Below are 23167 nucleotides of genomic sequence, written 5' to 3'. Positions count from 1 at the left end.
CAGACACTGTGCACAATTAGGACAGCAGAACAGAGGCCAGCTTTAGCCCTCAAAACAAAGAATTTCTAAGCAAGCTCTTGCTTTTTCTTTCTGTTATTCCCAGCAATGAAGATCACTCCAAGTTATGCAGTGCATATTTTTCTGCTTGTTACCACTTACACAAAATCACAGCTAGCAAATATAAGCTTGACATTTTTTCCTTAAATATGGCACATTTAAATAGATGCAACATCAAATTCTTAAGCAATCATTAAAACATTGCCAGACATTAACAGCAAACACAGCTATTGCTGAAATAGAGGGAAACCATTGACTGATACTAGTCTACTTTGAAACATTGTTTTCATTATTGATATCTTACTATTTGCAAAAATATATAAGTACAGAAAGGAAAATTACATTAGGAAAAAGTGTTTGATAAAATGCCTCCAATTCCAATTTTCACTGAGTTCAATACACATGTAATGCATAACTTACTAATTCTGGAATCACTCCTCAGTTTTTACCTCCCTAACACAGTTAATGACAGTACATTCCATCATGAAGCCACAACATTTATCAAAAACTAATCCACTCAGATTTTTCCCCTGACTTTTCCATAATTTTGCTCTAACACATACTTGTCTATACACTTTCAAAGGTCACTGAATTCTTCAGCCTGCTGCAGACCACAGCCTTTGGTATTTTGCACTGAAACAGTAATTGCTTATTCATTACCAGCAGTACCTACAGATTTCTCAGCTTATAGCCACAAACCTGTAGTAGTCTGTGGCCCATACCTAGCAAATCTGTGAAAGATAACTGAGGAAAACTGTTTTCAGTGGTTTTTCATTCTCTATACAGAACCCTAAATTGCCACTAGAAAATTCATTGAGTTTCCCAACTCAAAACTGTTTAAAACTACGTTGGAGGGACCATTAGTAAGTATGGATGAGATGGATGAGCAAGAAACTCATGGATAAACTCAAAGGGAAGAAGGAGGTACATGACTAGCAGAAATAGAGTCTGTCCTCTTCAGAAGAATATAGGAATATTGTCAGGACCTGCAAGGATCCAACAAGGAAGGTAAGGTCCACCTAGAGTTAAATTTGGCAAAGAAGGTCAGGGACAACAAAAAAAGGCTTTTTAAAGTACATCAGTAGTAAAAGGAGGACTAGGGATGATGTGGGTCCACTGAAGAATGAGGGTGTCCTTGTAACAGGACACTGAGAATGTGAAGATACTAGACACCCTCTTTGCGTCAATCTTTACTTCTAAGACTACCCCTCGGGAATCCCAGATCCTAGAGGTAAGAGAGCCCAGGGAATAGAAGACTTCCTCTTGGTCAAAGGGGGACCTTATCAAAGAGCATTTAGCAAAAAACAACACGCACCAACCCATGGCCCCCAATAGGATGCATCCATGGGTGTTGAGAGAGTTGGCAGAAGTTATTAACAAACTTCTCTCTGTCATCCTTGAAAGGTCTTGGAGAACAGCAGAGGTCCCCGAATGCTGGAGGACAGCCAGCATCACACTAGACTTGAAAAATGGCAAGCAGGATGATCTGGGAAACTACAGGCCAGTCAGCCTCACCTCCATACTCAGAAAAGTGATGGAACAACATTTTCTGAATGTCACCACTAAACAATTGGAAGAGAAGGTTATCAGGAACAGTCAGTATGGATTCACTAAGGGGAATCATGCTTGACTGACCTGGTAGCATTCTACAATATCATCACCAGCTCGGGTAGCTGAGGGATGAGCAAGCAGATGTTGTGTACCTTGACTTCAGCATGATGCTTGACTCTGCCTCCCCATAACATCCTTGAAAGGAAGCTTAGAAAGCACGTGTAAGAGATGATTCCTTTTGCACCATTGTCTCAAAACATTCTCAGAAACACAGATGGGCAAGTAGAGGCAAGTTGGAGAAATCTTTTGTCTGAAGATTTGGAAGCTGGGGCAATGAGAGAGAGATAAGTAGCAGCTTAATGGCTGGGAAGCAGACTTTTGTGTGGGCTCATCTCGAGTGAGATGGCCAAACCATGCTCAAGGGTGCTGCACATGACTCTTACCTAAGTGCCCAGTAATGCCACACTGGCAGAAGAAGGATAAAAAAGGGACCTAAAACCAAGAAGGTGGTGTCTGACATCAGGTGCCTTATGACGTGATACCTGCCTGCTGATGGAGTCTCCTGGGCCTGCCCTGTCACTGCCCTGCTTGCTGCCTAAGGCCAGCCACTCTGCTGCGTTTGCTCCTGCATTGGCCTCAGACTATCAGAACGGCGTGCAACAAGATGCTGCTGGATCTTGGTGCTGACTATCCCTGCTTTACATAATTCTTGCTCCTTTCCTACTTTCCCTATTGCCCACTTTCCATCACCCTAACTCGTAATTGGAGTTCCCTGCCCCATCTCCCTTAGTGACTAGGATTTGTAATAGACTGAGCAGACCAACATTTGAACTGTTGTTTCTGAATCTCAGATCAGGTATACAAATACCAATGAACCTCCTCTCCCTCCTATAAATTGGGGCAAGACAGCATCTTGATTTACATCTATCTTCTTCAAAGGCAAAATACATATTTTGAAAGTACACAATCATAAAGCAATGTAGCTAAAAAATAATGCATTTTCCTATGTTTCACTATATTCTTTAGAAATACATTTATATTGAAGTGTTGTATGAAGAAAATTGATGCAGTCTTGACAACTGAAAGGATTATCACTTCTATCACCATTAAAAAGTAGCTATTGTATAGAATCCCTTCATATCCACAAACTTTAAACAATATCTTTATGTACTTCCAGCACCCTCAGTCAAGAAGTCCATAATTTTAACTAAGTTGTAGCAATCAATTTGCCAGGAGGTTATCTACTAACTCAACTGTAATTTGTTTCTTCTGCAGTTGCTTAAAGGCAAGGAAAACAAGACTAGTGTGCTTATAATCCATGTTACGTAAGCATTCAGTGGGTATCCTCAATTCAGTCAACACCCACGAGAGTCAATGCCTCAAAATAAGCTGTAAACCTTTGCTTTCTTTTTGATTTTCGTTGGAACTGAACAAACACATTCAAGGCAATGTAATACAAACCATAAATTTATTCAAAGTACAGATTAACCTCATTCCACTTATTTATTAAAACAAGGTACGTCATACCACACTAAAATATACCATCTTTGTGCAGTAAGTTAATTAACCTATCAATTGCTTTTCTTCCAGTACCTTCTGAAACACCCTTGTTCACAAGCATGGGCAAAAGGGACAAGATATATCCCTACTCTAAGTCTCTGTGTAGTCATTAATTCCAATAATCAGTGCTCTTCTTTTTTTTCTCCTCACTTACTTTATATTACTTGAATCTGTAATCATTCAGTATATCCTGCTTTCTTTTGCTGAATGGGATGCTGCCTGCCTTGGCTTCATTCACATTCATCTGATCAAGGAAGACATTGAACTACCCACCAAAGCTTGGGGTGCTTGTGCTACTAATACAACCCAAAGATTAACATTAACATTTTTAGATACACATGAAACAACACATGGAAGCTTGCTCTATCTTCAGAGACATCTAATATTAACTCCCCCAAATTTCCTTTCCTGCTGCTGTTTACCTAAATGTCACTGCTTCTGCTGTATCACTATGGGAACAGCGGTAGTTCCTTCTGTTCCCATATTGCCACCACCAATCACTTTCTTATCACCAAAATTTGCTGCCAAAACATTCTAAGTTCAGCCTGAAATACAGCTGACAACAAAACTGATGTTGAGTTTCTGGTGTTCACCAGCAAGCCAGCCAAGTCCTTTCCAATTAAGAAGAAAATAAGGAATGCTTTTAAGAGAACTCCCAAGATCTCATCACATTATCTGAACATGTCACAGCCTCAGACTTAACCTTCTTTAAGATGCCCTTTCAGAGTAGAAAGAAACTTCTAAGCAGGAAATTAAAACACTAAAAATACAAATAGCCTGTCAAAGGACACACAAAAAGTTGGGAGCAAACTTAAAAATAAAATAAAATAAAATAAACTGAATTTCTTAGCCCCTTCTCTTTTCTCTCCATTCAGATTCCAAATCATTTTATTTCCTTAGCCAGAATAATTCAGTATTCCTGTTAGAGATAAGCAGCTCTGTTAGCACGAAAATTAATGAAGTCTCATCCTACTGCCTGGCAGTGGCTGATTAGCTGTGGTGTGACACATGTCCTCCTGCCTTTGGGAAATGAGGGAACACTGATTCCTCTCCTGCTACTAGGAAAAAAAAAAAGGGGGGGGGTTGAGAAAAATTTGATACCCATGTTTCTGCTGTATTTGATTGAGATCACATTCTCTCTGAAGCTTCAAAGAGCTCTGTTACATGTCATACATCTAACATGGGACTTTAAGAGGTTTTTTTTCCCCTCTTCTTGGCTTTTTTCCTTAACAGGAAGATCCTTTGAGGTCAGCCTTAGCTACACCACAACTCAGATCCAACTACCTTTCACCCTCACAGCTATATGATGCTTAGGGAAAACACAGCTGTGAGGAGCAGCTGATAGACTCCACCACAGAGTAGAAGGGCCTTAAAACACAAGTGCTGACAGACAGGCACCGGGTGCACAGCCTACCTATGCTCAATCTGAGTCAACTACGGGACTGTTACACTTGCAAATCGTCCACTGAGTTTCAGAGTTGAGGGAAATGCGTCCTTATTTCATTAGGAAGGCGGCAGGCATTTGTCGTCTTAAGATGGAGTAATGCAAAAAAATCCACGGCAGTGCCATCAAAAGCAAATCACAAACCACTACTACAGCATGGCCTCTGCTCTAGGGCACTTCAATTCAATTTGACGCTGTCTCATTACAATTAAAACAAAATCTGAACATTTTCAAGTATCATTTAACTCATTTCTCATGCGCAGAGGAAGTGTTTTGCAGGAGACAGAGCTTTGCTGCACTGCGCTGAGCACATCCATCACAGAGACTTTGCATCTCAAAGTACCCATCCCTTCTCTAGCAGTTCCTCAGAACACAAACTGCAGTAACATCATTTTATACTTTCAGACACAAGGTACTCCTTACTGATTTATTTTTTTTCTATTTTTTCCTTAAGTCAGTGGCATTGAGATTGAGACCTTATTTAAAAGAAGAACTATACAGGACATAAATAATTCCATAGACTGTTTTCTTTCAGCTCCTCCCTTTAATACAGCAAGAAATAAATGGAAAGAAAAGCTATCTGAATTCACAGCTATTATATCTTGGGATGATAAGTATATAATTATTTCAGTATCAAACCACAGTGAACAACTTATGCCACATTTAATCCATATGTGTTTCAAAGGACTCAATCAATATTTGGGGAAAAAGAATAAGTGGTGGCATCCTAATAAGTCCATCAGAGTGAAAAACACAATAGCAAAACTCTGATAAACATCATACAGCTCTGGGGTATTTGCTACTCACTTCCTAGGAAGGATTGCATTTCCCTGATTAGCTGAGCAGCATAAGATGCAATCTCGCTGGAGGCTGCAGCACTGCTGGAGAGCAGCTCCAGCCACTGCAGGCCAATCCAGAGAAAGTGTAAGTACTGAACTAGTGAACCTTATTAATGAACGCTTATTTTAACGTTCCTACTGGTCCTCACGTCATATAGGCATAACTGGCTCTGTCTGCTCCTTTGTAGCACTTGATCTGCAAGATTCTTACTGAAGCACAAAATGATGTTTCAGTATCACGTACTTTGGCTGTAAAGCACAACCTGTTTTGCATCACGTATGAAGAGGGCGCAACTAAAACAACTGGTCAGGCAAGCCTTTGGGCTGAATTTCTTTCCTCTGTTAAGACACAAATTTGTCTCAGAAAATATGCAATAAAAAGAGTGGAAAGATTTAATGCTGGTATTCTGCAAGTTCTTTGTCTAGCATCATCCCTTCTGGAATACCAACCAACAATATGATGTGTTATTTACCACACTAAAATATCAGGATTCAGACCCTTGATGACATTGTCAAAAATCTATAACCCTCCAAGACTGCAGAACTGTAAGCAGTTCTCTATTCACATGAATAGTGGCCACGATGAAAACAGTGCATTGCAATCAAGTTGAACACTGGCTGAACTTTCAGTCCTGCAGCAACAGTGAAAAGGTTATGGCATAATGCCTTTTCATAATACCTTTTCACATTACGAGAATGAAAGGTATTTCATAGCTATGGAAACAAATCTTCCAAAGAAATCAGTCTGTTTAATCTCTTCATCATTTCAATCATTGATTTCATTGAAAATGTTATTTTCATAGTGAAGTTTTGAATGTATATCTCAAGTCTTTAAATAAAGTTTGGCTTCAAATGCCAAAAGCAAGGACCAAGATTTCTGGTAAGAATCAAAGCATTCTTCAAGGAGAATGCAACTCCACAAGTACTTTGGCCCAGGAAAATAAGTGTGAAAAAACATGAACATTAAGCCCCAAAATCAGTGCTACCAAATCAGTGAAGGTCATGATTTTAACATTTGCTAAAAGGAAGGAGGGAAGGAATTTTAGTTGTAATTAGTTAAATTAGTATTTTATTGCAAAGAATCACACAATAACCAAAAAAAGGACTGATGTTGAAAAGCAAATGCACCTTAATTAACATTCTCCTACTATCTCTGTCATTCAGTTAACTGATTATTCCGACATGAAGCAATTCAAAGCAAACTGGTTTGCTCGTATTTCTTTTGGAGCATTTATGAAACAACTTACACACTCACTATGTCAACAGTTTGCTTAAAAAGTACCAACTTCTGCCACTCATCTGAAACTCTTGAAACTTGACTGACCACAGTTTTAACATGAGGCTCAACTGCTTTCCCACTGCCCGTTCAGCTGTTACAGTAACTAACAATATGGTATATTTGGAAGGGCACAGTGTTACTGAGAGCAGCCTAGACTACAAAATTTAACAGATATACCTTTATTTAACTGTCAAAAAAAAAAAAAGGCAAAAAGAGAAGGATTAAAGCCCCACAGCATTTCCCAGCACAATTAAACTAACAAATCCACCTTCTAAAAAGCTGGCACTATTCACTTTGGAAGACTGACTTTAGGCTATATTAGAAAAAAAAAAAAAAACTCTTCCAGTCCTTTCTGGTATAATCTGCATCTCCCCAGGCATTTTGCCAGCAATGCACTACCAGCAACTCTTTTCAAGGAGAGACAGGCCCTTAGTAGGAATTCCCATAGGAACAAGCACGCAACTTTAAAAGTGGAAAAAACATTTTCTTTCCATCAGCAATGATTAAGTACATCTTTTTGTGGGGCCTCCTGGTCTGGATAACTGAACAGCTATCTCCTACGTTTAAAGATGGGAAATTATTTTTTCCAGCGTCATCAGCTAAAGCTTGAAAGACCTGTTGAGGTAGCCAGGTCTTCAGTTATACTGGGAAACACAAGAATAAAAGAGTAATAAGGACAAGCCTGTGTTATTCCCAAACCACCACAGACCCAAGCAGCTCTTCTAGCAGTTGGAAATCTCCAATTCAGTCTTGCTCACATCTTTCTTCCCTTTTCCTAACCTAGAGAAAGAAGCAAAATTTCTCTTTCATTCACCACTAGAGATGGACTTGACATGCAACAATTCTCCTTATCAAACAAATAAAAGCAAAATAGATCAAGAACCAGCTCTACTAGCATAGTAGAGAGACACAGAGCAGAGTAGGCCTAAGAGGTGGCTGCAGGACAAAGTGGATGTGATGCGCTAGCAATCCAGAACTCTGATTTCATTTTGAAGAGGTGTGCATTACAACATAAAAAGAAAGGGTTTCCTCAAACTATGATCAGCACTAATAAAAGTCAAACCATTCCATAACAGCTTGCAAGTGCATAATATTGGAAATACAGAAAGAAATGCAGAAAGAAAAAAAAGAAAAAAAAAAAAAGAAGATAGGGTTGAGCAAAACAAACCATTTTTAAATAAAACATACCATTTTCAAAGAATCTACTTGAAGAAGGGTCATCAGTTAAGGAAGTCTTGCAGCTGTCCAAAGGTTATTTGCTAAAGCACACTGCCTCACTTAGTAACCATCAAACAGCCACACTGCTCATTTTTAGCAAAATAAGTCAGTCTGCTGCAGTTGTACAACAACAAACAAACAAACAAATAGATGTCAGAGTAATCAGTGCACAGAAAAAGAAGAGACTCGGGCTCCAAAGTGCCCTCAGCTGGAAGAGCAAACATGGCAAATACAGCATGTGTAAGTACAACCCCATTTATATACACCGCAGAACATTTAGCAATTCAACTGATTCCAAGATACTAAATGTTGTCAAAACCCACAGCATTCTACAAAATACATTTTCAGATAAGCTATGTTAGCATAGCCAAGTGCAAGGTAAAAATCCAACAACTTTTTCAATGGGTGGATTAAATAGTCATGTGGCCATAGGAGTGAATGAGTCATGGGATTTCTAATGAGATAAGGACAGGAAGCCCGACATCTTAAGTCAGGAGTTCAAGTGGGTGAGTACTCTGCTGCTGTGACCTAGATTGAAGGCACAACTAACAGTTCAGGGCCAGCACCTAAATCTACTTAAAGAGAACATCTTTGCCTTAGAGAAAACCCAGACAGTACCTTTCTGTAGCAGTATCCCTCACTATGGCTCTCCCAGTTCCAGCTCCTGGGAAAACTTGAAATAAATGAGGTACCTAGCTAATGAGTTCTGTAGGCACAGCTGGGAGACCTCACCCTTTGAGGGAGTTCCCCACTGACCATCATAGTCAGAAGCAAAGCTGAAGAATCCTGTTGTTGCAGGCATAGAATCTGTGATTATCAGCAGACTCAAGAGTTTTGTGCTTGTGATTTTGCACTTGCCAATTTGCTGTAATTAATGCAAATCCTGCAAAATGGGGGCTTTCAATCTCTTATGCAGAACAACCTCACCCGTGAAAACCTGTGGAGTCTGGTCACAAGAGATGCAATACGCCTAAAGCAGGCTCAACTCAAATTTCAGGGGTCACGTCTTCATTGATTCAGCACGGATGCCTTCTTATTGTTCATGTTGAGTTATTAAAAGAAGAAAAACTAAAAATGTTTTGATCACAACAGAAACGCAGACCCACATTATGCCAGTCTGCCTGCATACTGTAAAAAAGCCCAGTGCTAGTCAAACCAGTGGTAAAGTAAGTAGGAGGCAAAGCACAAGGAAGGAAGAGAGAACAGAACAGGATGATACAAGAAAGAAAAATTGAAGTGAGACAATGAGAGCAAAACATGGTGCAGGAGAGGACCAACAGAAGAGTAAACAGAGCGGGAAGTCAGAGGGCAAAGTAAAAGATAGAAGTGAGTGGGAATTTAATGAAGACAAAAGACATGAGGGAAAATAACACAACACGGATGTGGATAAAAAGCAGAAAAGGCAGAAATAGAAGAAATGTATATATACAGGAAACTCATCATTCATCCAAAAACAGCTTCTTATCAAACCCAAACAAGAGACACTGCCAAAAGAAGTTCAGATCACCTGAAACTTCTGAAAGCAGATGAAAAAATAAATTAAAACATGAATGAAGTGGTGAGATTATGAGAATTTCAGCAGGGATTACACTGACCCTGTTCTCTTGATGCAGGAGAAAAAAAATACCTGCCTTCAGAACTCTGCCCACCTGTGAACTGATTAAGGACTAAACATTCAAATAGAATTTGGAATCTAGCTGAGCAGCTTTTTAAAGTTCATCAGACTGTGCTCTGTGCAGAATAGATGAGCATAGCAGAAGTGCTCCACTCAAGGAGGAGAACCTCCCTTCCTCCCACCACTCGTAGCACACACCAAAAACATGTCAAGGCATTTTCTTGATAAACTTTCCCCAGAACACAGGACTGTAACACTGGTTAGTGGCCAAGCTCAGTTCATTCAGAATTTAACTCTGTACTCCTGATTTGTTTGAAGTGTGTTGTCCTGTACCATCCAGTACTAACATACCATTCCTAAGTGGGAATGAGGCTGACTATGAAAGATGTAGCGCAACCTTGTACTCCCAGAGAACAGCAAAAAGGCAGAACAGAGCAAGTTCCATTTCTATTTCCCACTTATCCATGCTCCATTGTTTTCTGCCCTCTTGTACCCTGCTCCCACTTCCCACACCTGGACACAGACTATGTGTATTTTACCTTTGTTCACCTCTAAATATAAAAATGAAGTATGAACATGTCTGAGGTTCTGGGGTTTTATCGCAAATCAAGAAACACATAAGCCACTTCAGCAGGCTCACAGAAAACAGTTAACCAACTCAACTCAATGAAGCAACATTGATATACCCACCCCATGAAAACCAAGCCCTAAATCCATACACAAACTAAAATTTGTAAAGCTGAGCTTTTGGGGTTTACATAATGAGAAAGAAAAAGCACTGGAAGCAGACCACGTTTCACTCCAGTCTCTCCCTACAAGACAGAAATGATGCAAATACTGAAACCTGTACAGTGTCAGTGGATTCCTGCATCCAGAATAGGGAAAGGATGAAGACAAGACTGTGGGGTTGATGGCACCACAAGCCTGAGTTGGAAGTAGATAAGGAGAGTATCTTATTTCCCCCCAGTGTTTGAGTTTGAATTAAAGAGAGATCAAACTGGCTACACTAAAATCCTTCCATACTCAGAAATCTCATACAATATGTAAGCTCTGAGCAGCCTGGTCTGGTGGCTGGAGATCCTGCACATAGCAGGGGATTGAAACTAGATGATCATTGTGGTCCTTTTCAACCCAGGCCATTCTATGATTCGATGTGGTTTTTAAACCAGTAACAAGAAAGATCTGAACATTATTCAACAGTATTATAACAACTGACACCTCTGCCTCAAACGTGTTTATATGCACACCACAAGAATCAGGAAATAAGTGCTGAAAGAGATTCCCAATTAAGCCTAACAATTTCCAAACCAGCTCAAATATAGTATTGCTTCACATTATACTTGAATCCTCACTATGGGTTTAACAAAGAAAGTTGGGCTAAACTAGAAAAAAAATGGCAACAAAATCCCAGAGAAGGTTACATGGACCCAGAGCAATAGTGCATGTATTTTATGATTTAGAACCCTTGATATAAAGAAAGCCAATACTTCTCATTCCAGAGCAATGTATGTTATTAGCAAGCAGACAAGATGCACCTTTACATTCCATTATCTGGGCTGACTCTGCCCCAGCACATGCCAGTACTTGAGCAAACCTAGTGAAATTACTCATAATTAACATCGGTATACACAAGTTGCAAATTTAAATAGCAAAGTTATCAAATTATATGTACAGCTGACTGCATTCAAGATCCATAATTCGGAGTGATCCAGGCCCTTTCTACTTCAAAGGGGCAGGGATCTCTTACTGAAAAAGCATAACGTGTTTTTGTTCAGACCAACCTGTCCACCCACCCACTTTAATAGAAACATCAAATACAAAAATGTCCATTTCTTTCTGAACACATTGTAGAATTGGGTCAAACACCAATCTAACAAAACAAATACTAAAAAACGTTTATTTCAAAATTATTAGCTTCTGACACAAGCAGCTGTTTTGCCCTTTTCACGTAACGCTTTAATGAAAGCAGTTATTAGCAGACCTCTTGGTGGATTGACAGCTATGGAGACTTGTGCCCTGAATTTCTCACAGAGGATGAAATGAAGAAATAGAGACTATTGGCTGGCTAGATAAACAGCTGCACGATGCGTTCTTTACACTGACCTGAATTATTCTGCCTTTCACCAGCATTTTTACTGCTTGTATTGCTTAATCTTGATAAACGAGATGTATATAAAATGGGTCATATGAGGAGAATTACTTTTAGGAAAATAAACATGCTCACGTGCACCAAACGCACACATTTATCTTCATAAATAGAAAGCCTCATATCAACCTAACATTTCCCTTCCAAAGCAACCCAAGTTTACCTGCTCACTGATCTGGCACCCTTCCCCACCACCACTATGCCAGAAAACAAATCACAGACTTGCAGAACTCATAGGACCACAGAGCTCTGCTATGTCAAAATGCTGCTTAGAATAAATGAAACCATGATAATGTATTTCAAATCACCCTTGTGTGTAAGAGAATCTGTAAGACTTGGAGACTAGCAACTAAATTATTTTTCGTTACATTTTCAAGTACAACACTGCTACCCTATTTTCAGCTGAAGAAATACAGCTCCACAAATGAAGTACCCATTGTGTTATCATCCCTTTTCAAAATAACTTCTAGAAGCACTTACTGCTGTTATAATTCACGTTGATGTTCTTACCACTTTGCTGTAAAATTTTCCACCATTCTCTTTTAATAAAAGCTAAAATAACAGCTAAAAATACAGACAGCCAAACAGCAGCCTTAAAAATTGAGAATAGATTAGACAAGCATATTAGGTAAGGCAGTAAAACTTCACAGGGATTGAAGCAGACATCTCAACAACAACAGGAATTCAAATACAAGTTCTTACACCACACAAATACACAGACACACACAGAGCACATCTTTATGGTACGTTCTCTTCCAAAGAATTTCACCACTGACAACAGAATTTTAAAATACGACATAAGAGAGTACATATTAAAACTGAAAATAAAGCAATTGCATATTCTGACTGATATTTTATTTGAAAGTACCACTGCATACCAATTTTTTTTTTACTAAAATTATTATACTTAATAGTCTTAAACACTAGCAGCCAGTCTTGACCACCAAGATAAAACTTCAAGACATAAAACAAAAACTCAAGAGTACTCACCAAATTATGATTAGTTGAATTAGAATCATCTTCTGGGAATGGGATGTAAACAGCTAAGGCCACACAGTTGGCAAAAATAGACAGTAGTATAAATATGTCAAATGGTCTGGAAAATCCTGTTAAGGAATTAATGGATTCCAAGCATCTACAAACTTTTAAGCCTATCTCTCCTTTCTGTTTCAATACTCACAAACAGTTCTTCTTTTAAGGCAATCTTTAGACTGTTAAGTGGGGCAAACATCAAATCACCATTGGTTATATCACTGTATCACATCATCTTCTATCACAACAATGTCTCAATGTCCCTTTCTCTTTGCAAAAGCAAGAAAGCTATTACTCTCGCTGCCAGAAAACTCTTCATTTTTCTGACAGTGGAACTCCTTAACAGTTTTGCTTTGGGCAGAGCAGAACAAAGTCTGGGTAAGTAGAATGGCTAACAGCATGCCATCCTTGGCTTGGCAGCCATACAGGCTCAAAGCCTCTCAGGCTTTTGCACAAGTGACATGAAGTACAGCTACAGTTTTAACACTGCATCTGGATAACAGTAGTAGAATCCTGGAGACACATTTCCTCTGGTTAAAAAAGAAAAAAAAAAAGAAAAAAGATGTTTCCTCAAATTCATACTTAGAAGTTCATCCTTCAGCTTATCATCAATTTGCCTTTCCCTGAAAAATACTGCATTATTTCCTCGTAATTAAAAAAGACAGAATTACCCAGATAAGACTACTTGTAGAATGTCAGATAGGGAGTACTTTGAACCTTAGCTATGATTTTTGCCATTTTTTCCTGTTATCTCAACTCACACCTTCTTGGTATACATCCATAAAATACCCATAAAAGACTGAGGGAAGAGTACCAAATGCAATCCGTTTCCTCCAAAGAATATTTTTGTCAGTTCACAATACACTTTTTCTGAAGAAAACACCTATTAAGCCCACATGGCCATCAAGTACTTTTAAATTTTGTTTGTTGGCAACGCAAAGTTTGTCACCACCAGGGTTGTTTTTTTTTATGTCCACAAAAGCCTATGAATATCAACAACCATTACGTTGTACACAAAAAAACAGAGCACCCATCTTAATACACAGCATTCTCCAGACTGAAATGAAAAAACCACGTCAGTGCAAGACTTACAAGCTTATTTCATGATACAGTGCTACTGGGACCAACTCAGCCTTGCATTATTCCACTTCAGGTTCACAGCAATTTAATTTAACTGACCTTAGCCAAGGAGAGGCCAATCTACTGAAATTAGTTGGACTTCTACCAGTTTAAAATGAAAGTAGAATCTGTTTCACTATCTTTAATTACATTCAAAGAATTGAAAAAACAAGCCCTATAAACGAGGAACATTTCATACTGCCAGCATGGGTGTTCTGTTTAAAGTAAGAAAATGAGCTTTACTTTCATAATGTACTCTCCTGAACAGCTATTTCCTGCTACAGGAATGTTGCCATGGCTAACAGGCAAACATTTTTCCCCTTGTACCTCAACAAACCTTTATCTTCTATTTCAAACTTCTTTCTTGAGAATTAAACAATATATCATATCTGCATGATATTACTTCTTCCAAAGAAATCCACAGACTTTCAAATCACAACCACTGAGACAAAGATGAAGCAATCCTTCCCAGCACACACACCACCTCAAGGAGAAGCTGGTATGTCTGGTCTGGTCTCCTACCTACAGTCATACATGCTTCCAAATATTTGATGGTAGAATTGTTGTAGAAGTTCAAAAGATGAATATAGTTCAGGCACCTGTATGTACCAACAGTGAATCCTTAGCTTAGCTAAGAAAACATCACTTTTACCAGTTGGAAAACAATTTTTAAACGATTTCTACATTCGGCCCATTTGCCTTAATAGTAATACATCTGAGCACAAGATGGAAGATAAAGGTTTGACATCTTAGGTCATCTCCAAGTAAGCACTGCTAGATCCACTCTTAAGCATTCGGCCTTCTTTAGAACGGTAATGAACAGAATGTGGAGATTTGATGGAATATAATGCAAGCTTATAAATTCAGAAGGTTAAATTCTGAATGCGTTCCCTTTTTCCCCTAAGAAAAGAAAGCAATAGCTATGAGCTCTTCTCTGATTTGATTTACTTACTTTAGTGAAACAACATCCTGTTATTATGACATCGATCAAGAGCCATTCATGCAAAACTAGCTACCATTAATGTTAATGAGAGTTACACACATAGGTAGGAGAAGTACAGTGTTAGCTATGCTGCTATCAGAGACATAGCAAGACAGTCTTGATACACCTAAAAAAACTCAAGAAACAGACGAACTGAAACTGCATCAAAGGATACTTCCATTCTACTAGACTAATGCAGGCTCTTCGTATGGGGTTGTTGAGGGATAAACAGAAAAGGGCACGGGGTGGCCGACTATTAGATGTATTACCCTGTTTTTTGCTCTTGGCATATTGCTGGCGTTTTCTTTGGGACAGAGATCCTACAGGCTGGGCTGTGGTGGAATTCATATTTTGGGCAGCCTTTGCTTGTCTAGCAGCATCAATTGCAGCTTGCCAAGACAGAACAGTTTGCTTGGATGGTGCTGAACTGTTGGACTGAGTAGTTGGTCCGTCACCAGGGAGAGGAATTCTGGTGCTGCTTGCATAGTTCGCCTCTGTGAGAGAAAAGGGGAAGAAAAAAAAAAAACTTGTTTATAACTTTTTATGCTATAATGTGTCACTGTGTTTTCGATGAAAAGATTATTTTAAGACCTCTTGATGGTGTGATGCCTATATATGTGCATACACTCATGCTCTGCAGTATATATATATATATGACTGTAGGCAAATAAATATACGTACACGTAATTGAAGATATACGTACGCATATATGTGATTGAACAGTAGCCAAATATGCTCAGGAGTCAGCATTATAACTTCAAGTCAAATCTAAGTGTCAAGACGAGTGCTTCAGCAACACTTTGCATTTTGAGTCTCCCACTTACTACAGACTTGATGGCAGCTTTACTGTCACCATGTTTATCCAGTGAAGCATTCCTCCTCCTAATGACCAACTCTGCTGCAGAACCTTAGCGTTCAGCACAAAAAGTCATTTACGCATGCTTTTCAATGGAAAACAACCAATCTACGTTCCCAAACAAAAAGATTAAAAGAAATCCTGTAAGCAAGTTGAATCTCACCTCGTTCTGCATTCTCACAGCAGAACACAGGGATGTCTCCCACAGGTTAAATTCCCATAGTGTGTGGTGGTAAATATGTTGATAAGGTAGAGTTTCACATGTGAAACCAATGCAAAGGAATGCTTCTTTCTACTTCTTCATGAGGTTCCACTACATAAATCGCACCTTCTAAACAAGGTTTTTGAGCTCTTTTTATTTAGATGGCCCAATGCCACCTCCTCGCACATATCTCCGCTCCTGACTGGAGCAGCAGAGCCGATTCCTACGTGCACCTGTAGGAAGGAGCAGCTCCTAAGTGAAATTCAAAACTTGAAGACGCCTGGGTGGGCAGAACATGGAGGAATGATGGCAGAATCCACGCGCAGGGAATCAGGGCTGGCAAGCGGAACGGATCTGCCCAGGCAGGAGGAGAAGATAACTCCCCAGCGACCGCCGTTCGTCAAAGAGGGGAGCACAGCCCTCCCTTCCTAGACTGTGGGAGAGGAGATAACGGCAACGACGCGAGAGCCCTGAACGTGCGTCGACGTGTGCGAGCACGGCCCCGCCGCTCCGTGCCTGCGTGAGGGGCGGCCGCGGGGGCTCTAAGATGGCTCCCGGGGCGGCGGGGTCAGCGCGGGGCCGCAGCCGGCATCGGGTGGCGGGAGTCGGGCAGCCCCTACCGCCCGGCCTCGGTGGGGGGAAGGTTGCTCGGGGGTGGCGGAGCCGATGTCGACGTTTTGCAAAGGCTTTCTGCCGGTTCCCCCCCCCCCCCCCCCTTTTTCTTTTTTTTTTTTTTTTTTTTTTTTTTCTTTTTTTTTTTAAATTTCTCAAGCAATTTGACAGCATCTCCCCCGCCTTCCGCCTGCCCCCTGGGATGCCGTGCAACGTGGTTCGGCGCAAAACAGCCGCTGATCGACGCATCTAGCTGTCATTCTCCTCATCGGTGCTAGCGAGCGAAACAAAGCCCGAGCGGCGTGCTCCCCGGGGAACCTCTGCCCCCGGCGGGCACGCAGCAACGGACTCGCGGCTCATATGGGGGAGCGGGGGGAGAATCGTTCGAACGCGGCAGGGAAGGACGTGCGGAGCCGGCACGGGACCGGCGCAGCCCCGTGGCGCCCCCTCAGCCGCCCGCCCCCAGCCGCTGCCGCCGGCGCTGTGCCCCCGCACCCGGTTCGGAGCGGCGCGAGCGGAGCCGCGTCCGTCCTCCCGCCCTCAGCTCCAGCCTCGCGCAGCATCCCGCTTGCCGCCGAACCTCGCCCCGCGCCCTTCCCAGAGCCCGGCAGCTCGCCCCCTCCCCGCACCAAACCCACCCCGGCCCCAACGCTTTTCCTCCCTCCCTCCTTAATCCCCGTCTCCCAAATCCCTCGCAAATCCTCCCCCGCGCCCCCTCCTTCAGCCCCGGGCACGCCGCTGCCCTTGCTGCCCGCTCCGCTCCTACCTTCTGGGTGCTGCCCGGGCTGCTGCTGCTGCTGGTGGTGGTGCTGCATGATTCCCACTTTCTTCGGCGCGCGAGAGGAAAAAGAAAAAAGCCCAGGGCCGAGACGTCCCCCGCCGCCCCGAGCCAGGTGCGCGCTGCCCTGCGCTCCGCTACCCGACCCCCATGGTAGCGACTAGCGACGCGCGAGGGGCTGCTCCCGCTCCTCCTCCTCCCGCCGCTGCTGCCGCTGCTTCTCCGCTGCCAAATCCCTCCGAGTTTGGGCCAACATGACACTCACATCCGGGTGACACGGGATCTCTCCATCCCTAGCAACCGCTAGAGCCGCTGCCAGCTCGTCGGTCCCCCCTCCTGCTGCCGCCCGCTCCGCGAGCCCCCTCCTCCCGGTGCCGCTCCTCCTCAGCCCCCTCCTGCCGCTCGCCGCCGCGGGCTTAACTCCCTCCTCACTGCCACTGCCGCCGCCGCCGCCGCCACCTGCTGCTGCTGCTGCCGCGCTCCTGGGGCCGAGCCGGGCGGGGGCGCGGAGCCGCTCGCTAATCGCCCGGAGCTCCGACGGCCGCAAATAGAACCGCCGCCGCTTTAACCCCTCCGCCGCCGGCCCGCAGCCCGCCCCCGGGCGCGCCTCTGCACACCGCCGCCCCGCAGCCGCCTGCTACTGGCGCCAGCCCGGCTCTCCGCGCCCGTATCAGCACCGAGACGCGAGTGGGTTCGGGGCCGCCCCTTCCACGCCTTGCGGTGAACGCATCCCTCGCTCTGGACGCCTCCCCGCCCGGTTCTCGTGCCCACGTGCGCACTGCGAACCCTCAGTTCCTCAAACCTTCAGCGCCTCGACCTGTTGCAATGGCTCCATTCCCATCCTAAGCCAACCCCAACATTTTTAGTGTCTCACGAAGGAAAAAAAAAAAAAACAACACCCCATTATCTTTCCAAAATTTTTCATTTTCAGCACTCCACAGCAGAAGCCAAAACCCTGCATTTTGGTTTTATTTTTCCTTCATTGGTCTCAAAGCAGCAATCCCATGCACTGATGCATATGATTGGAGCAGCCCTGGGGCGTGTGGGAACAGCAAGGGCAGCACCTCCACCTATAGTGATACTTTTCCCAGTGGCAGTATTGCAGCCATTGGGAGAAGTACGTAATGAAACCAAGCAAGAATTATACAAATTCAAAACAGAATTAACACTTCAGAGTTCCAGTTGGCTTTCTCTGAAATTACCACTTCCCGATTTATTTTTTGAGAGTATTTTCAGGATATTTGTTCTGAACAAACCATTGTTAAAATAGTGTGTGTGACCCTGTGATAAAGGTACTATTTTGTTAAAAAAAACATTCAGCAGAACTGCTACGAACCCTCTCTTTCATCGCTTTCTTATCCATGTCTCTATTTCATCTGCAAGCTATCCTTCACCCACAATTAACAATAAATAAAGAATGACAGAGAAGACTTAGGAAAAAAAAGAAAAAGAAAAAAAAGACCTCAACACTTCTGATATACTTCAGTCTCATACAAAGCCCTGTTAGGTGGAAACCACCACTTTTAGCATCCTCTGGAGAGAGAAAGCTTCTATCTCCATGCCACTTCTTGGCCTTGTTTTGGGAGTTGCTTTTCTCCAATCTGTTGAGGGGATTCAGCTGCTGCAGCCATGAGACACTTGCTTCTGGGGGTTGGTTTAATCAGCCACACACAGGTCAGAAGTTTGCAGCAATGAAAACTGCAAGAATCAGAAAGGCGATAGAATGGTGATACAGGAGGTGTAACGATGAAGGGCCTAGTGCAGCAGAAAGGCGTTACAAGGAAAAGAGCTCAACCATCTCTGAAGATCTAGGCTCCACAAAGGAGGAATCTCCAACGGAGATCCTTCCCAGAGGCAGTCAGCCCTTAAATGAGGTCTAAGAGAGGTGCAGCAGGCTCCACCCCTTCCAGTCACACAATTGAGTTGCCTTCACCTGTTCCTCGATCGCTGTTTTGAAAGAGACTTACAAAGTTCAACGCAAAGACACTATTGGCAAACCCATGAGTAATAAGACCTGAATCTAAAACAAACAAAGCGTCCCAAAGAAAAAGGCTGAAGTCTGCAGAAGTCCATCAAACCCCAGGGTTCTGGCCTTCCCAGTGCCTGGTTTCCAATCCCCGTCCTTACAGAGGAGAACAGCACCATGTAGCAGAAACTACAGATACTCTCCAAAGACTCCTAATAAAACCATGAAAGAGAGATGCTTTTACACACTTGGTCTGAAACTGCAAACATGTAGTTTTGCCTATTTCAAAAGCTATCTAACCCTAGACAGTCAACAGACGTAGTAGGTAACTACTAGATAATCAAATTATCTACTACATTTTCAAAATAATAATTATGAAAATGAACGTCCTTTTAGTGAGTTTTGAGAAAGTGTGTATGAACACTGATACTGTTTAATCACAAAAGTGCTAATTACTGAAACCATCAATTCTCTACACAGCTGTTTGCCCTTCTCCTCTGGAACTAATATTTGATTATTTCACAAACACTGCTTCACTTTGATGTCACGTGGATAATATTTACTCATTCCTGAATGAAATGGTTGGAATTATGTTAATGATTTAGATAGTCTTCAACTGCCATCTGCTCAGTGCTATGCCCTTATCAGTGTATTTCCTGTACAAGCTGAAGAATGGCAGGGCAGGAAGAAAATACCTTCGTTATTATCATGTATTTTTTGCAGATTTGCCACTCAATTATTATTATTTGTCCTCTGATAACATTTATTGCTTTCAAAGCCTCTGTAAGAGAAGCAGACGAGCCAAGAAGCAGCATGTTATGGACATTTCAGAAGCAGAAGCCCATTCAGAATTTAGGAGCACATGTGACTAGTCCTATTTAACCAGAACCTCAGCCGATGAGCTGGTGGAGCAGCAGCTCACTGCAGGAAGGGACAAATCCAATCAGAATACAATTGCCATAGTAGGAAGAAGTTATATAACAAACACAGAACTGCAAACAGCGTGAAGCAGCAGAATCAGCCTAGTCCTGTAACAAGCAGGCAACTCACAAGCATTAATCCATCACTCATCTTAATAATTCTGCTGAAGCTGTAAGCGTACCGACCCATACTGACCTGTTACTGTCTTTACACATGGGAAGAATATTTAAATGAAAGATAGCCACAGTGAGAACAAACAGTTGTAGAATTCATTCTCACCCATATTACGTGTTTTCATCTACCTTAGCACATGCTGTCGTTGAATCGCAGAACGCCTTGGGTTGGCAGAACCCCTAAATCCCTCCCAGCTCCGAGCCCTGCTGTGGCCAGTTGCCCCCACCAGAACAGGCTGCCCAGGGCTTCATCCTTTCAACTGCTGCCTCTTCTACTTTCTGCCTAAAAGTACTCTTTTCATTCTGCTCACCTGAAGCATCGTAGAGTTACAGTTTGGGTTTGAAGATGTTTTTCAAATTCTTTTCTAAAAAAAGATCATAATTAAACTTAAGTATATCCATATATTGTCTGTCAGCTCAGTGAATAGCATCTTTCTGATGTCAGTACAAGTAACAAGCTCTAAAGAACTTAAAATAGCACTTTATTGCAAGTGCAGTTTATGTAGAAAACTATAGAAAGCACATGCTTCTAAATCCTCCTGACTGGGATCTCAAAAATAGATAAAATGCACGTTTACAGATTTTAAAATCTAGGAATCCACTACATAATAGAGATGATGAGAGAGTGGCTTAAATGTCCATTTTCTTGACCATGTCCATACTCAAGATTTAAAGTGTAAAATGTCTTCCAAGAGGAATTAACACCAAATTTTGCATTGCCCTCTACAGAAGTCTTTTGTTTCTGCATATTCTTTTTTTGTATTGGTTTGGGTGAGCAGAGTATCCCAATACAAAATATAACCCTGACTACTTTTTGTCTCATTTAGAATGTCACCAAAAAAATAATAATCAAAAGACAAGAAACCTACCACAGTGAAGCCTTATCATTTGCACATAAACTCACAAAAAATACAAGTTTTTGAAAGCTAAATGTAAATGAAGTGCATTACACTAAGCAGTCTAGCAGGAGATCTAGCTGAACATTTTGTGAAAAAAATATATATATATATGCATGTATAATTATAAAAACTTGTACAGAGGGAGGAAGGAAGAAGGGAAGAGAAGGGAAGGAGGAAAGGCAGGGGTTGCACAGACTCTTCATTTGTTTGGCTGAGCAGCAGCTCCAAGCATGTCTTGTTGCCTTCAGGCTAAGGAAGAGGCCAAAGGTCTCCATTGGAGCTCACCAATGCCATGAAAGTCCTGATTTATTGTTCCCAACCTCTCAGCAGAACTTTATATACTTATGGGGTCCAATGATTTGGAATTAAATGCTCTATTGTATACATTTCTGAAACTTATTTTTCCTTTTCACTCTACACAGGAATAAGGGCTAATATGTCCTGAACACACTGAGAATCTGTTCAATTTAAAATTCAGGTTTTTTTTTTCCAAAACAAATTACTAAGAATGGAGTGAAATGTCTTTTCCTGACTAATTAGATTCCTTGGCTTCAACTAGGGTGCAATTACTCAACAGAGTTTGCGTTCTTCCAGCAGTTCTCTCCATTACCTATGTTCCTCACTATTTTTACAGTTTATCACATCTTTTCTTTATCTGCTTTGAATATCTAACCTGGAATAGAGCCTCTCTGAAGTATCGGCTCTTCTCTTAGCCCTTGTCTGAAAGCTTCATTTCTTGCTAGCCTTCTTTCTCAACTTCTCTTTCCTTTTCTTTTCTACTGTCATGTCACTTTTTTTCTGGTGATTCCCCATTATTGATGCTTCCCATTCTGTGTGTTGTCCACCTTCCTCGCATTCCTACACCAGTCCTGGTCACCTCAGGCCTGAGCAAATTGGCTGTGGTGGGCAGCAGACTAAATTCCTAGTCAGAAACTGTTTCCAAGTACATCACTGTGCTAGCAAGGTGAACTCAAGTGGTGACAGCGGGACTACATCACCTTAAATTTAGAGTATCCATATTTATGATAGAAAATATTTAAACTGTTGACTGCATGAACACATCTCAAACTGTCATTTAAGTAGATTCAGAATTTTCTCAGAAGAGTTTCATCTCTATTTTTAGTGCTCAGTAAAATGATGATTTCACAGATGGGAAACATTGACAGGAACCAAAAAAATTCCACTACACATAATTGTGCTTGAAAATGTCACAGTGAAATGGATGGATGAGTCACAGTATCAGCACATGAGCCTCATGCAAACAAATAACTTCGATAAATACAAGCCACGCGGCAGCTTCTGCAGGGTGTTCTGATGGCAGCTTGAGATGGAGCTTCAAAACTCCACTCTGGAGGCTGGAAGGCTGCTCAAATACACACAGGGTTTAGACAGAAGAAAACACGTCTGAGCGGGGGCTCTCCCACGGCAACTGCAGGAGATAACAGCCAGCAGCAGGGGAAGAGCAGCATTTCGGTTGGTTGTGTCAGCCTCATTGGGCACCCCATCCTCTGCAGCCTGACCCCAGTGCCCAGAGGAGCCACCCAAGGCATCGCTCCAAGGTGCTCCCACCCCAAGCCCAACCAGGTGAAGATGTGCCTTCAGGCATGAGCCCTGGCACTTCATACAAAGTCCTTTTGCTTTCTCCCTGTGACAGCACAAATGCATCCTTTCAAATGTAGAGTTATCTTCTACTTTTAAACCAACTTTACCTATGATGGTATCTGAAAGTATTTGTACCAGTACAAGTAAAACTTATTAGCTCTGAATTAAATATTAAGAAGGGGACAATTACGGTGATCAGGGACAAAGTGAAAATTCATATTTCTTAACACATAGCAGAGTACAGAGTGAAATCAAATTCTCAGAGTTTCCAGTCTCTGCTCCACATACTAAGCACAACACATTGCCTGGGGTTCAA

The 23167-nt window shown here is 41.9% G+C and overlaps 1 protein-coding gene across 14 annotated transcripts in view; it reads right to left on the bottom strand.

Moving 5' to 3' along the window:
- CACNA1D (calcium voltage-gated channel subunit alpha1 D) overlaps positions 1-18339 on the bottom strand; it is a 166579-nt gene extending 148240 nt beyond the window's left edge. For all 14 annotated transcript variants that reach the window (XM_048957947.1, XM_048957958.1, XM_048957962.1 and 11 more), the window contains exons 1-3: positions 17279-18339; positions 15018-15336; positions 12700-12805 (exon numbers count right to left, since the gene is read on the bottom strand). In XM_048957947.1, the coding sequence (XP_048813904.1) occupies positions 12700-12805; positions 15018-15336; positions 17279-17327 (474 nt within the window). In that variant the 5' untranslated portion in view covers positions 17328-18339. The remainder of the gene's footprint in view (positions 1-12699; positions 12806-15017; positions 15337-17278) is intronic.
- Positions 18340-23167: the final 4828 nt, after the last annotated feature.

Source organism: Lagopus muta, chromosome 11 (genome assembly GCF_023343835.1).
Source record: "Lagopus muta isolate bLagMut1 chromosome 11, bLagMut1 primary, whole genome shotgun sequence".
In the NCBI taxonomy this organism is placed as follows: Eukaryota; Metazoa; Chordata; class Aves; order Galliformes; family Phasianidae; genus Lagopus; species Lagopus muta.
The sequence above is the reverse complement of the archived record's forward strand: the minus strand, read 5'-3'. Positions and strand labels throughout refer to the sequence as shown.